The sequence below is a fragment of the Falco naumanni genome, chromosome 4, assembly GCF_017639655.2.
Source record: "Falco naumanni isolate bFalNau1 chromosome 4, bFalNau1.pat, whole genome shotgun sequence".
In the NCBI taxonomy this organism is placed as follows: domain Eukaryota; kingdom Metazoa; phylum Chordata; class Aves; order Falconiformes; family Falconidae; genus Falco; species Falco naumanni.
Genome location: NC_054057.1, coordinates 79,512,934 through 79,527,498, shown reverse-complemented (window position 1 = coordinate 79,527,498; position 14,565 = coordinate 79,512,934). Strand labels below are relative to the sequence as shown.

The following is a 14,565-nucleotide window of genomic DNA, read 5'->3' as shown; positions in this document are numbered from 1 at the left end:
GCCTGCGGGCCAGGCCAGAGCAGCCGATCCGCCGACTGCGCGGGCGGGGCGGGGCGGGGCCGCTGCCGCCGGCGGGAGGTTTGACATGGCCGCGGCGCCGCTCGGGGCTGGTGGCTGCCCGGCCGCGCGGGGCTGAGGGCGGAGATGGCCACCAAGCGCCTGGCCAGGTACGGGGGGGGATCCCCAGTGGGGACCCCCGGCACCGGGGGTGGGCGGGGGTGTCCAGGCGGGCGAGGCCCTGAGGCGGCCGGGCCGCCCGGCGCAGCGGCGGGTCGGGGGGGCGGCTGGTCCCGCTGAGACGGTGCCGGTGGCTGCGCCCCGCAGGCGGCTGGGGCTGGCGCGGAGTAGCGGGCGGGCGCGGAGCGGCGGGCGGCCGGCGGCGGGGCAGCGCTTCGGGTACCTGATCGTCCTGGACTTCGAGGCCACCTGCTGGCGGGACGGGCGGCGGCGCGGGCCCGAGATCGGTGAGCGGGCGGCGGGCCCGGCCCGGCGGGGGGACGGGGGTGGGGTGGGGTGGGGTGGGGCAGCCCAGGCCCGACACGGGGGCAGCGGGGGGACGGGGGACGGCCGGGCGGCCCCTGGGCGGCAGCTTTGAACGTTGCATCCTCTTAAGTGACATTTCAACGTCGGTTTCAAGCAGACGGAGTCAATTCTGTCACCAGCTTTAACCTTTCTCCTTGGTGGTTTGGGTTTGTTGGGTTTTTTTGTTTTCCTCTTTTTGTTTTTGTCACAGTCGAATTCCCAGCAGTCCTGTTAAACACTTCGACGGGAGAGATTGAATCGGAATTCCACACGTATGTCCAGCCCCAGGAGCATCCTATTCTCTCTGAATTTTGTACAGAACTAACGGGCATAACACAGGTATAATTGCTATTTAGCATTATTTTATGCCGGTATAATTGTTATTTACTCTTTTATTTAAAAAGGCTTTTTAAAGAGCCAAAAACAAATGGACTTCAAATGAATTTCAGTGTATATTAGCACATACATACTTCTTGTTCTCTTTCATGAAGGATCAAGTTGATGAAGGCGTCCCTCTAAACATTTGTCTATCACAGTTCATGAAATGGATTCAAAAGATGCAAAAGGAGAAGAAAATCATATTCACTACAGATGTTCAAAGTAATGCTACTCCAGAAGCAAAAGCATGTACCTTTGTTACTTGGACAGGTAAACAAAATTTTCATTTTTTTCCGCAGAGTAATACACATAAAAAACTAACGTTAGGTGGCGCTAGTGAGATGGCGTCCTCACGTCTGGTGAGCCAAACCCCTGTCATTAGATACTAAATATCTGCAATATTGGGGTAAGACTGAAAATACGAAATCTGTTGAAACCTGATCTGTTTGCTACATCTTTGTCTCTGGGGTCTGACAGTTACATTTTTCTGCTCTACATACAGTGAACTGTGTCACCATTCCTAATGTGTCTAAGTGATTTAATGAGGTCTCAGAGATCTTTACCCATCCAAAGTAATTTTTTACCAACAGGCATTCACTTACCCTGATGTCCCACTGTAGCAACCCTAGTGCTTTTCATGTACAAAGACTTAATCAGCCTGTGCTTCCTGCCCAGCAATACAGGACACTGCTAGTATGCTGATGTTACGTCCCTTTATGTAGATTTTAGGCCAGTTCTTTAGTGATGGATTATTTGTGGATTTTCTCTGTGCAGATTGGGACCTGGGTGTGTGCTTGCAGTATGAGTGTAAAAGGAAGCAGCTACGAAAACCTGACATTTTAAATTCCTGGATTGATCTCAAAGCAACATACAGGGTGAGAAGACTGACAGACTGTGAAACATTTATACCTGTATTATCATCTCAAAGGCTAACTGCATCTGAGATTACAAGCCAACATTGTCTGTTCCAGTGACTAGAGTAACCCTTCTGTTTTTTTCCCATGTTGTTATCACTCAGTAACAAACCACATGCCCTAGACCTGTGTGAATTTTAATAGAAATCTTAATGCTATGAAAACAACCTGGTGTTCCTGTTAGATAAACAAATGATAATCCTAGGAGAATTTCTGAACTGCTCTTCCTTTCCTCACATCTTTTGCTCTGCTTGCTTCCTAACCTCCCTCATTTTGTGTGATCTTATTACTGCCTTACATTGCTGCGTAGAAAGTAGTCATCATCATCATCTGTTTAGAGGTATGTAAAGGTTTAACATGTGAACTGCACTTGGACCACAAAGTATATTCTGAATAGGGTGAATAATACTGAAAAAATGAATGTGTATTTTCTTACATAATGTACACTGCAACAGAGTTCTAACTCGCAGGCTAGCACCTAACTTTCAAAGGGTGATCCAGGAGTCTACCTGTCCTGACACTTAGAGCTTAGGCTCTTAACCTAGGTAGCGGATTAGGTCTCTAAAGATATACAGCATGACTATTCCCCTTTCCTTGTGATCAAATGAGATACCACAAGTGAGTTGCATTACCGTATTTTTCTGACTTAAAAAGAATTTATACCTATGCCAAATATATTAATGTCCATGCCTTTGCAGTATGCAACAGTTTAAACATCTCAAGATACTATTTATAGTTGTATTCTTCAATGCTGCTCTGTTAAGGCCTTCATCAACATAAGCCATAAAGTGCAAATAAATGACTCCAAAGCTAAGACAGACTGGATTAGTTAAGACTGAAAGAAGGGATTCATGGTTCTTTCCGTTTAAATTTATTACAGTAAGTCACTTACAGTTTTACGCTTATTTATCTCAACTGTAAAATGAAGATACCTGACTCGTACAATTGCCTTGTGAGATTTATTATTCAGAAGGAGATACTTCTGAAATGGTTTCCACTTCATTGTGAAGAGGTTTTGAAAATGCTTTTTTAAGCACCTGCATTTTTTTCCTTAGGCCTTTTATAATAGGAAGCCTAAAGGGCTAAGTGGTGCTTTGCAGGATTTGGGCATAGCTTTTGCAGGACGGGAACATTCTGGTAAGTATGCTATGATGATCCTCATTTTTATATATATATATATATATATATGTATTTCAATAAAGCTAAATAGCTACTATTTAGCTTCGGTTAGTTAAACTAAAACAGCTAGTAATAGCTAGTTATTACTCTAAACAGTAGCTATTGCTTCCAGGTCATGCAATATTCTGTGCAGCAAAAACATCAAAAGAAGAAAGGCTAGATGCTTCAAAGACCAGAGTTTGTAATTTCTAACCTCATGCTTTCTGAAATCTCTCCTAGTGCTACCGAGTGCATGTTCAACACGATCAATTTCTGAATTGCTAGGGTGCAGAAGAAAAGAGGTGGGGGATGGATAAGGAAACTTGGTTTTACCTGATAGCTCTGGACAGCATATTAGTGTAAGAGAATACCAGCACAATATGGTTATTTTTTTGGGACATGATTAATAAAACAGAGAAAGGATTTTAAAAATTGTGGATAATATTCAGCTCTATGGATTGATCCTCAGATGTTTCAACACAGGGAATTCTTTGGAATTTTTTACTTCTGCTTCCCTCTTTTGAACTAGGTAACTGTCACAGTTCTCTGAATCCTTGTCATTTATGTAAGGCTTACCTAGATCACATTTTTCCTCTAATAAGAACTATCCCCAATAGTAGTTTAAAAAGAAGACATTAATATAAACATACATTTGAAGGGTTGGATGATTCTCGGAATACTGCCCGTCTTGCTTGGAGGCTGATTTGTGATGGATGTGTGCTGAAGGTTACTAAATCTTTGGATAAGGTTAGTAACTACTTTGTGTCTTCCCTTCCACTTGCTTTGTAGCCTGGAATACAATGAAAGGTGAGCTATTCAAATAATAAACCCAGTATCTTGACTATGAATTGAACAGAACATCCCTAGGCTGTTACACTTACTAATTTTGTGCGTTGATTTCTAAAACTTCTGAGTATTCACTTTTCAAAATCTCCTTTTGTTTATGGACTCCTTAGGCACATCCAAAGAACAATTTAATTTCCAGAACATTGACTGTAAACTTCACTGACAAGACTCCACTGGGAAGTAACAGCAGACCTGAAACATCTAGAGCTGGAACTTGTAAAACAAATTCTCTGGCTGAGAAAAACCAGAATGGTGTTGCTGGAATTAAGATAAATTCTAATGTACAAACTGAGGAACAACAGACCACTTGCACAGATTCCTCTGCAGCTGTCCACGCTGTACCTAGTGGCAGCTCAAGGACTGAGTTAAATGCTCAATCCCGAAGCTCTTCAACCGTATCTACTGGCAGCTTTGCTGTTCTTGAGCGGGCACAGCAATCTCCCAATGTTGCTACTGCATCAGCAGGCATTTGGCAAGGACTGAGCAAAGGGCAGCCTCTGAGCACAGCCAGATATAGCCCTCCAGGACGTGGATCGGGACTAGTGCTCTTCTCAACTACCATCTCCTCAGTTAATATCTCCAATGAGGATATCAGTACCAGTTCTGATTGCTTATCTCTGCTGACTGACTGGGAGGATGTCGCTTTAATACCAGAATCTCAGTATGAACAAAATTCGGACTGTGTTCAATTCAAAGATGACTCAAGTACAGATATTTTAACAGTGTTTGAAGAAAAAAGAGCTTCAAAACAATCAGCTGCAATGAGTTCAGATAATCAAAGTTTGGAGAAAACTGTAGCACCCGTGGAACCTCTGAAATCGATTATTTACAAAAGTCCTGATACTACGATCTATAATGTAGGAATGGTACAAAAGCAGACTTCAGATTTTTCAGCTTTTAAGTTACCATCTGCAAAAGTAAATGCTATTCCAGCACAATCTGCATTAACTGGAAATTATTCTACTCCTTCAGAGGTTCCTAAAAGAAAGCCAACTAGTCCAAAAACATTCCCACCAGCAAAAAAACAGTCCTTTGCTATATATCAAGAGAAAACTGCATTTTTTGATCATTCCTTACCTTTAAGGAGTTCAGAGTTGCCCCAAGTGCCTCCTGTCGTTCCGAACTCTGCAGTCAATTCAAATCGGTCTGTAACAGCTGTGAAAAATGGAAAAGCAACTCCCCCTTTGTGTAACTGCGGTCGAAGAGCTAAAAAACTGTATGTGTCAAGTGCTGGTCCAAATCATGACAAAGCATTTTTTTGTTGTCCTGTTGGCAAGCATGAAAGTAGTAAGAAAGGCTGTGGATACTTCAAGTGGGAATATGCATTTCTGAAAGAGAAATCCAATGGTCTCGCCGTGAATGCAGGTGCTTTGACCTCTCTTGGAACTGTTGCTAGTAATTTAGGAACTTCTTCCAATAAAAAATATTTGTGTCTTAGACCCTCTATGAGAACTTGAAAATTGATAATATTTTGTCCCAATCTTAAACTCAGTAAGTTGACCAATCTTAATACAATCAGGACAGTCAAATGAGGTCAGATACATGTTCTGAGAATGGGACAAAAATGACACTTGGTTAACATGGATACAAATGGAAATTGCTCAAGCATGCAAAAGTATGTATGTCATAAAGTATGTTGTTAATGAAGTGTGAGTGAACAGATAAAACTACTAAGTGCTAAAATTAAAGTATGAGCAGCTGTTGCTACAAATCTTAAATTTCTGCTTTATCATGTTATTTTAAATTCTTTACTAGTCCAGTCCTTAAATACTATTTTAATGACACAGATTTTATTTAAACTTTTTTTCTAAATATACTTGTAACGATAACTAAATTGTAAAAATGTATTTAGAAGTTGGCACACTTCTCAAAAGTGATTCTTGAAGCAATAGTGTTCTCTTAAACTCTGGGGGTTTTTATCCTTTAAATAACAATAAAGATAAAATGCTGGTGACGCTTCATTAAATACTTTATTTAACACACATCACCTGTTGCACTCTTGAGTACATGAGTTTCCCATTTTATTTGTATCAGTCTGTCTGCTTTTATACTATTAGCTATTAGTATAGCACCTGAGACAGCCAGGTGGTGGGAATCAGGTAAGAATTCATTCAAACCTAAACTAAGAAGGATATAGTATAATGTTTTTTACCCACCATTACTGTGTAAATCTGCAATATCTTACTTTTTAAAAATTTCTATTAAAAAACAACACGGGCTTCTAATCTTTTCTCCACTTCCTCTGGTGCAGTTCATTCTTCTAATACTCCCACCAAGTTTTTGGCAGCTGTTGAACAAACTCCATCTATTGGGAAAGGGAGGAAACTGCAATACCGAACAAACTGCGTGGAGGATCTAAGAGAATATAATGTTGGTGCCTTTTGTTAAAGATACTCAACCTTGCTGCCTCTTCACTCCTTAACTTTGAATTGTGTGGTGCAGGGAACTGAAATTCTCTTTCATCTGTTATTGACACCTCTTTTAGTAACACCACCAAAGTGCTCCACAAACCCCAAAACATTTTCTTGTATACTTCGCTTTTAGACCTAATAATGGATGTTTGTAGGTTTGTGTAGTCAAATCCAGAGCAGAGTATATGATGAAACTCTACCGATGCCAAATATGCTCTTCTTTTGGGGTACGTATTTGCAGCACTCACCACTTAACTAACTGGTTGGTTACTGCCTGGTGGACAGTACTGCCCTTGTGCAGTGCCAGGGGAAATGAAAACCTGGGCAAGACCAGACAGAAAGTATAGTGCTGTTTGTTGCTTCACTTATCTCAAAGACAATGCTTGGGTCAAAATGTGGCATCTTATGTACAAATGCACATGCCCTCCGACTCCATAGTGAAAAAACGCTGCTCCAAGCTGACTTTGCCTAGCCTGTGGCTCACACATTCCAAAATATATCAGAGGAAGTCAAGTCCAGCCAGTACCTGGTAACACAAGGAAACAATCCACAGTCTATTTGGCAGGATCAAGGCAAATACTAAAATAACAAAGAGATGTGCCAGTGAAGCAAATCCATGTCTTGGGTAAATGGCGATTAGAAAAGGCTGAATTTCTGAGCAGGACGAAGTCACAGCGTAGTGAGGATGTCATCAGGATAGGCTGCTGTTGCATTTTTCTAAGGGAAAAATTATTCTGACAGACAAGCTAACACCACCTCAGAACATGGTGTTGCATGAATATGTATGTGAGTGCTGGGGTTTTGTGGAATTTACTTTTAGGGATGAGGATTTTTTTTTTGTTTACTTCTAGTTTGGTATTTCTGATTATTTAATTCTTTACCTGTTAACAGTGAAATGCACTGTCATACCAATTTTATAAACAACATTGCTTTATAAATTTAAAGATTCTGAACCATGAGCATTTTGTTCCTGCAGGAGCTGTGTCTAATCCAGACACACATGAATTCAGAAGCCTGACAGACCCAGGGTTCACTCTCTTTTATGGTGTGGACTTCATAAACTTGTGCTGATGGGCAATCTATAACTATACACAATGAAGGATTTACCAAAAGTTGAAGGAATGTTAAAAAGAAGTTAGTGACTCTATGACTGCTACCATTATAAACTAAGGCAGCTGGATTCAAACTGCCTTTTTTTAAGGAAAAAAACCCACCACTTTTGGGGATGTACAGCAACTGCTGCTTTTCGAACTACTGAAACAAAAGCTTCTGGTAAAAACCTTGTTTCTCTTCCTGCTGCTATGTGACCAGCTACAGAAATATGTCTGATTTAAAATGGTATCTGTACCTTCCACTTACTGTGAGGCCAGGGCCATAGCTGCTGTGGGAATGTTCAGCCACTTTTGCAGATCCTGTAGTTCCACTGGTAAAATACCCACTGGATCTTGACACTTCGTGGTCACACACTGGTGATCAGAAAGAGCATTTTTTTAAATAAGCAAAATGATTAATAAAGTGGTTTGAAAGTATGACTTACACATTTTTTAAAATATTTAGCCAAAATAACTGCAGCAAACAAAAGTATCATAAACATTGATATTTTTCCACTGTGCAGGCCTAAAAGAGTGAAAATAATATATCGGGGTGTGCCAACATTTCCTACTCAAAACAAACAATTGTGCTTTTCTTTCTTGCTGTCGTGCTCTCACAGCAGTATTTACTCACTTCAGTAGATCTTTAAAAAGTTCAGCCATCCTTCTTCTGTGGCCCTTTGACCCAAGCAACTTGAATTTCAGCAACTGGCATTCGGCCCCCACTGAGTCTACCGTTGGTGCCATGGAATTATCAGTGATGACACACTTCGCCTCGGATTTCTGAAGTCGATGAAGAATGCCCTTTGCTGTCAGCTGCTGCGTGCCAGGAATCCAGACAGCTCCTGAAGGGAAGGAAGGGGAATGGAAAAACAGTCTCAACATCTACGAATGACACCTGTACCTGCATGCAGATTTCAGCTTATTTTGTTCTTTTGAGTGGGACAGAGCTGTACTAAAAGCAGGACTTGGCCTTAGATTTGTAAATACACTGATTTCTTTGATGGATTAAATGCTACATGAGGATTAACACAAGCTAGCAAATACTCTATTGATCATGGGAGAGCAAAATAACAGAATAACTTCCCTTTTTCTGAAAACACTGCCCCTGGAACATGCCATCTCTCTGGACTTGACTTCTTTGCTGGTAAACATAGCCATTGTCTCACAAGCCATACTGCTAGTGTTTGTGAGGCACCAGGATGCTCTGGGCTGTAAATGCTGGGGAGCTGAGTATTGAACAGATCCCACAGGGGAACATGTGAAACACTTTGTTAATTGTGGGCTAATTTCATTGCAAGTTAGCAAGAGGGTGCATATGTGAGGAATCACAAGTGCCTGGGAAGAGGAGAATGACAGAGGCACATGGCCTCACAGGGTTTCCTTAACAGCTAGAGCACGCATGAAAGTCCTAAAGGTACCATGAAGAAAAAACCTGGCACGAAGAAGAGTGGTTTTAACCAGCATGACACTAGTTCATCATCATTAGCATGTTGGTAGTTCTGAGTGTATTAAATGGCAGAGATCGGTTTGAGTCACAATTTCTGTACCTCCATACCATTTCTATGCTTTTACTGACCTGTTCTCACGCAAGCCAACTTCACCAGCCACTGATCTGGGATCCAGGCCAAATCAGAGTAACTGTCTCCTTGTTGCATGCCGCAGGCATCAGAGGGTACATTTGCTGCTTTCCTGGACAGTTCCTCAAAGATCCACCTCAGCCCTTCTTCAGCACCATCTACCCACCATAACACAGGGGGTTTAGTCTTTTTTCCCCTCCTATAGGACAACAGGGTACAGTACAAATGCTTCATTTTAGAAACACATTGCCTTTACCTTAAATTTGAGGAAGAAAAGCATTCATCACTTATTCAGTGCTGGAGAACCCTGTGAATCAACAGAAATTTGCCACTGATTCCAAACGACGCAGAGAATTCTCCCTTAGAAAGAACTGTAAATGTCATTTAAGAAATTAAATTTGTATTCTTCTCCTGAGTTCTTCATCTTACACTCTGAAGAGGTGATAAAGTAATCAGCACAGAGAAAGAAGAATCTTCCTGGTTCAGGTCATGCCAACAAAGCAGCTGATGAATGCGAGTACCTCTGGGTTGTGCTCAAGAGTCTCCTGAGCCCTCAGAGCTCATTTTCAACTTCATCTGGAATTGGGCCTGTCTGGTACTTCTGAAAATTAAATCACAGTTTTAAAAGCATAGGCCCACACAGTGTGACCTTTAATCTCACCTAATTTATGTGTGAAGTGATCTCAAATGGATGCATGCAATGTGCTTTAAAGGGGGCCAATGCATTTAGCAGTAGCAGTGTAGTATGTCACCTCCTGAGCAAAAGCTTCACTGGGGCAGCAAGAATATGACACCTTATTATTTGTCTGAAGGTAAAATAACCTAAGGTTCATTTTCAGGGGAGCAGATTTTATCTGTGCACTTCAGAGGGCAAAACACCTTCTCCAGAGGCTGTTCCTTGCTCCTTGTTCACAGCCTGCCTAAACCTGTTTTTCCTGCAACAGGAACAATTGTGTCAGGCAGGTGATACCTCCGTTCTGTTCTTGTTGCCAGGCTGGATGTAACTGCGTTTAGCACCACATCATGAACAGTTTGAGCCTGCAAAACCAGTCCAACATCCACAGAGCTCAGACCTATGTAGTAAGAAAGGTGATAGACCTATACTTTCTCCCCACCCCCCACATTTCCCTTCCTTGCATACAGCTTACATCTGGTGTGGGGTTCAAAGTTGTTCAGTTTTGTAGATTCCAAGTCCTTGATGCAAAAGATTTCACCTTTGGGATAAGTGGGTGAGGTTTGACATTACACTGTATTTATCATTCATTTTACAGGTAGGCAGTAAAACACAGAGGTCAAACGATGTCCCTGGCACATCCAGGTAGGGTGCATGTCATGGCTGATGGGAACTGATGCAAGGTTTAGAGTCGTTCAGTTCACAGTCTCATTTATGAAGCAACTATTTATTCATGCTCAATCTCACTGGAGTTACTGATGAAAGCAAAGAACTACTGGGACTCACGGACAGGACAGCATGTGGCCTAAGGGATTTACAGATTCAAACTGCATGAGATGATCACCAGATTACAATCAGAACATAACCTCAGAGTCTTGGTTATTGGATTTGTCAGATAATCAGCATTAACAACCAGCATTAAATACTTCGGCATCAGAGAAGCCAAGTAACTGTTACCTTTTCCACTTCAGTCCATCTGTCCAGCACATCTGCAAAGCTGGAGTACTCTGGCACCTCTGGTCTGTACTGTTGTTTTCTGGCTTTGGAGAGATGTGAACTGGGCAGTGCTGGCTGCAAAGCTGGACAGATCTTCTCAGGGAAGCCTGCAGGGACATAGCACGTGGGATCTTCAGTAAAAAAATCACAGGAACAAGAGCCCTAATAGTCTCTTCAAGGTTATTCCTTACTGATTATCTCTCCAAGGAATGCTACAGTGATAGAGATACAAACCTGGTATTAGCCATTCCCTTTCAGAACAGCTTTTACTACTACACAGCGGAATACACTGGAACAACAGTCCCAGCTGTTAACTGGAGTAACTGCTGAGGAGAGCTCCAGTTGGCCATTGTCTGGCCCCTGCTCTCCAGTGACCATCACGCAGCTGAGATCCTCACCCTGCATTCAACCAGCAACACAACCTTGTCATTGTGGCAGCTTTCCTATAATTCACGTTCTTTTCCTTTCTATAAGCCCCACTAACCTTGTAGATCACGTTTCAGTTGCCTTATACAGCAGAGAGGCACTGAACGCTACCCAAGCACTTCGGCTCTGCCTTCTGGAAATGAAATCTCTGACGCTTAGTGACAGCACAGAAGTAGCAGCGCACACCAAGACATTACACAGATAATCCAGCAATGGTGCACTAATTACCGGCTGACCACAGTGTCACTTGGTACAAAGATATTTACAGTTTTTCTAGATTATCAGCACTGGGGATATATTGATTGCTAGGAATGAAATGAACATAGCAAAGCCCTGAAAAGATTCTAAGTATTGATATTTTAAACATCATTTTGATGTGTGATCAGCAAAAAGCATCACTTTATGAGAAAGAGAAACTTTAAAAGACTCCCTGAAAAAGGAGCCAAAATGCAAAGCCTTACTTCTCAAAGAGTCAGCTTAGCAGGTCTGAAAACTCTGAAGGACTTATTCTCATGCACTGACAACTGACTTTGATTTACAAATTAATATAAAACCTGCTAGTTTCTTACTGAATTAATAACTATCCAGCTGTGAAATCATGTGATTTTAGTGAAGCAAAGCAACATTTTTTTGTATCTGTAACATTCAGTCTGTGTATGACAAAACACAGGAGATAAACCCAGCCAAATGAAAGACAGAGAGGGGCAGAGAGAAGAGGGAATGTGGACAGACAGGAGGCAAACCAGCACCGCTCCCATGCCAGAAAACATCCTGGTCAGCGGCTTGCAGGGGTGGGTGGAGGGTCAGTTCCTTTGTCAAAAGGCTGTCAGTCCCAGCTCACTGCCCCTCAGCTCACACCACCTTGCACTGCCTCCACCAAGCGGAGCGCTCTCAGCTCTGCATGTGTCCCAGCTCTGACTCCTTACACAGATCTCAGGCTCCTGGTCACATGCCCACTCCTGCACCATTACCGTGTCCAGGGACAGGCTCCTGTGTTCCTTACATGTACTTTAGACTCACACAAGGGGCAGCCAAGTTCAGCACAGTGAGAAAAGCTGATAGGTTTCTGCAGAGCTCAGAGTGGAAGTAGAAAGTATGAGTCCCAAATCTCTCCTGTTTCCTTTTCCTCCCCTCCTCCCACCCACCAGCCCATGGAGGAACACAGTCATAAGACTTTGCTACAGGCAACCCACGCCTGTTACGCTCTGGCTGGGGCAACACGGGAGCAACAGCCCTGTGAGATTGGCTTTGTGACTATACAGCTCAGCAGGTAGCTCAGGAACCACACCAGTTCAGTTGTGACAACAGTGGGTGTTGATCCCTGGGATGCTGCAGCTGGTGCCTGCACCAGCTTTGTTCATACCTGGTGACTTGAAAGGTTTTGTAAGGGCTCTGCCACATGTTCAGAGGGCACACAGTTATGTGGTGCTCCAGCACTGCTGCCTCCTCTGCTCTGCTCCCACGGCAGAGGCAAAAGGGAACATGTGCTGTTCCCTCTGCCATGCAGGCCACAGTCCAGCACCACTGTGGGCACAGCTGCAGCACTGGTGCATGCCTCTACCTTCCGCCTCTCTCTCCTGCGAGGATGTCACTCACTAGGGACCTAGTGGCACCGTAGGTTAAATTGGAGCATCAAGATTCATAAGAGCTTGGCTGCCAGAGTCCTAAATGGCTCCTGCTGTATCTCATCCTCAAACCATGCCTCTCAGGTCAGCAGGGAGATTGCTAATACACATCTACATCTTCGGAGCACAACAGTCCTCTGGGTGATGACTGAGGGTGATGCTGCAGCCTTTCCTGGCACATAGATCATGTACTTTTGCCAGAACTCCCTCCCGGGGATCTGCCACATCTGTTTGTCAACAGCACAAGGAGATGTTAACCAGCTCCCTGAAATGTTCACTGCAGCAAAAAGAAACTGATTCAAAACAGATTCCCCCAAACAACAAAGCTGCTCTCTGCCTAGCGGGAAAGGGAGACCTACAGGCAGTCTGCAGTAGTGACATTTTAAACAGCTCTTTGAAATGCATGTGGCGAAATCCTCCCAGAGGAGAGGCAGAGGAACAGCCTTAACAGGATTCCCTACCCAGAAGCTCACACCACCCCAGACAAGAAACAAACATTAAGAGAAAATGACAGCAATGGCTGTCAGTGACTGTCAGCAATGTGCCAGGAATACGTAGGCAAGAAGGTTTCCACTTTAGGAAGAAATTCGCAACTTCCACAGGGACCTAACTTGTAACCTATTATTTTGGTAGTGCATACAACTACTTTCCTGAGCACTAACGGGCATTTCCAAGTCCCCCAGCACTTTTTACCACAGAGGTATCCTAGTTATGTTCTGAGTGGTTAATTGATTTCCCCTGCACCTCTCACAGGTGCCTGTAGAAATTCGTTTCAAACATGTCCTGACATGCCCAGCTCCAGAGACTATCACTGTAATTCAGCAGAACGTTGAGTCCTTCACATAACCCCAGCCCTGCAAAGATTTAGTGCCTTTTAACGTAGGTGTGGTCAATAATCCCCCCAATATCTAACACTGGCTGTAGAATTAGATGAGCCTCAAAGGCTTTGCAGGAACAAAACTTCAGATAAGATGTAAATGCCACCTCCTGTTGTGGTTATAACTGATAAATACTTCCATCAATTGCTTCCTTTTTTCCTGCTTTAGCCTGAGTGGATTCCGTGCATGTGAATAACACAATGGTCCTGCCCCTAGCGAGGCCTGCTCAGCTGTCTCCTCCACCACTTCTCACAAAATGCAGAGGAACTTAATTCTCCCCATCCTTAATTGCCCAAGAAGCTCCAGAGTTACTGCACGGAGAGGGCCCCAGGGACAGGGATGCACAGGACACCTTCCTTTAGAAGCTGTGCTATGGACCATGATGATTTTCTGTCAGTGCGTGTTCTCTAGTGTCTCAGGCCTAAACTTACCTGTGTCAAGAGCTTCCATTTCAGCTGGTCCCTCTCCACTGGAATGCCTTCAGGAGCAAGCCGGGAAGCGGGGGAAGCTGCAGCTCTCCCCCGTGGGGCCTGCGGGTTGGTGTCCGAGACCAGGCCCCATGGCTGCGGGCCCCGTGGCTCTGCCTGATGCTGCAGGCCCCACGGCTCTGGGCCCAACTCTGCAGACCCCACAGCTGCAGGCCCCCCGCCACCCGTGGACCCACACCACAGCCAGCACCCTGCCCCTCCTCTCCCCAGGCCGCTGCCTGTCCCAGAGCCATTCGCACCAACCCAGCCTTTAACGCTGGAGCCGAAGTTCGGGGGGAAGAGGAAGCATCAAGGGCTACGAGCGGCCGGAGTTGGCCACAGCTGAGCTCGAGTGCGGAGAACCGAGCCCGGGGAACGCCGACCACGGCAGGTGCGAGGCCTGAGGCGAGCGGCGGCCTGCAGGTCGGGCGCGGCGGGTTCGGTTTTTGTCGCCTCCAGGGGCACCGCGCTGCCAGCGGCAGCAACCGGCTGCCAGCGGGGCCTGGAAGGCGGCCGAGGGGCGCACCGGGGACCCCACCCGCCGCCTGGGCTCCGTGCTTCCCTCAGCGCCCGGCGGCGGGGCTGTGCCAGGCCGGCTGC

General features: G+C 44.5%; 2 protein-coding genes across 4 annotated transcripts; one reads left to right on the top strand and one right to left on the bottom strand.

Moving 5' to 3' along the window:
* Positions 1 to 49: 49 nt before the first annotated feature.
* ERI2 (ERI1 exoribonuclease family member 2) lies at positions 50 to 5,772 on the top strand. Of its 3 annotated transcripts, none has more exons than XM_040591489.1 (8): positions 50 to 167; positions 325 to 464; positions 734 to 861; positions 1,059 to 1,170; positions 1,675 to 1,775; positions 2,870 to 2,951; positions 3,631 to 3,719; positions 3,929 to 5,772. In XM_040591489.1, exons 1-8 carry the CDS (start codon positions 145 to 147, stop codon positions 5,273 to 5,275), a joined length of 2,022 nt encoding a protein of 673 aa, XP_040447423.1. In that variant the 5' UTR covers positions 50 to 144; the 3' UTR covers positions 5,276 to 5,772. The 3 variants fall into 3 exon arrangements, with proteins under 3 accessions (XP_040447423.1, XP_040447422.1, XP_040447425.1); XM_040591488.1 differs by having other exon boundaries at positions 1,014 to 1,170; XM_040591491.1 differs by lacking the exon at positions 325 to 464 and having other exon boundaries at positions 82 to 167; positions 1,014 to 1,170.
* Positions 5,199 to 14,541, bottom strand: LOC121086972 (acyl-coenzyme A synthetase ACSM3, mitochondrial-like). Its single transcript, XM_040591496.1, has 5 exons — positions 13,930 to 14,541; positions 10,531 to 10,676; positions 8,900 to 9,099; positions 7,955 to 8,165; positions 5,199 to 6,755 (listed from the first exon to the last, which is right to left on the bottom strand). The coding sequence occupies exons 2-5, from the start codon at positions 10,560 to 10,562 to the stop codon at positions 6,710 to 6,712; spliced, it is 489 nt and encodes a 162-aa protein (XP_040447430.1). The 5' UTR covers positions 10,563 to 10,676; positions 13,930 to 14,541; the 3' UTR covers positions 5,199 to 6,709.
* Positions 14,542 to 14,565: the final 24 nt, after the last annotated feature.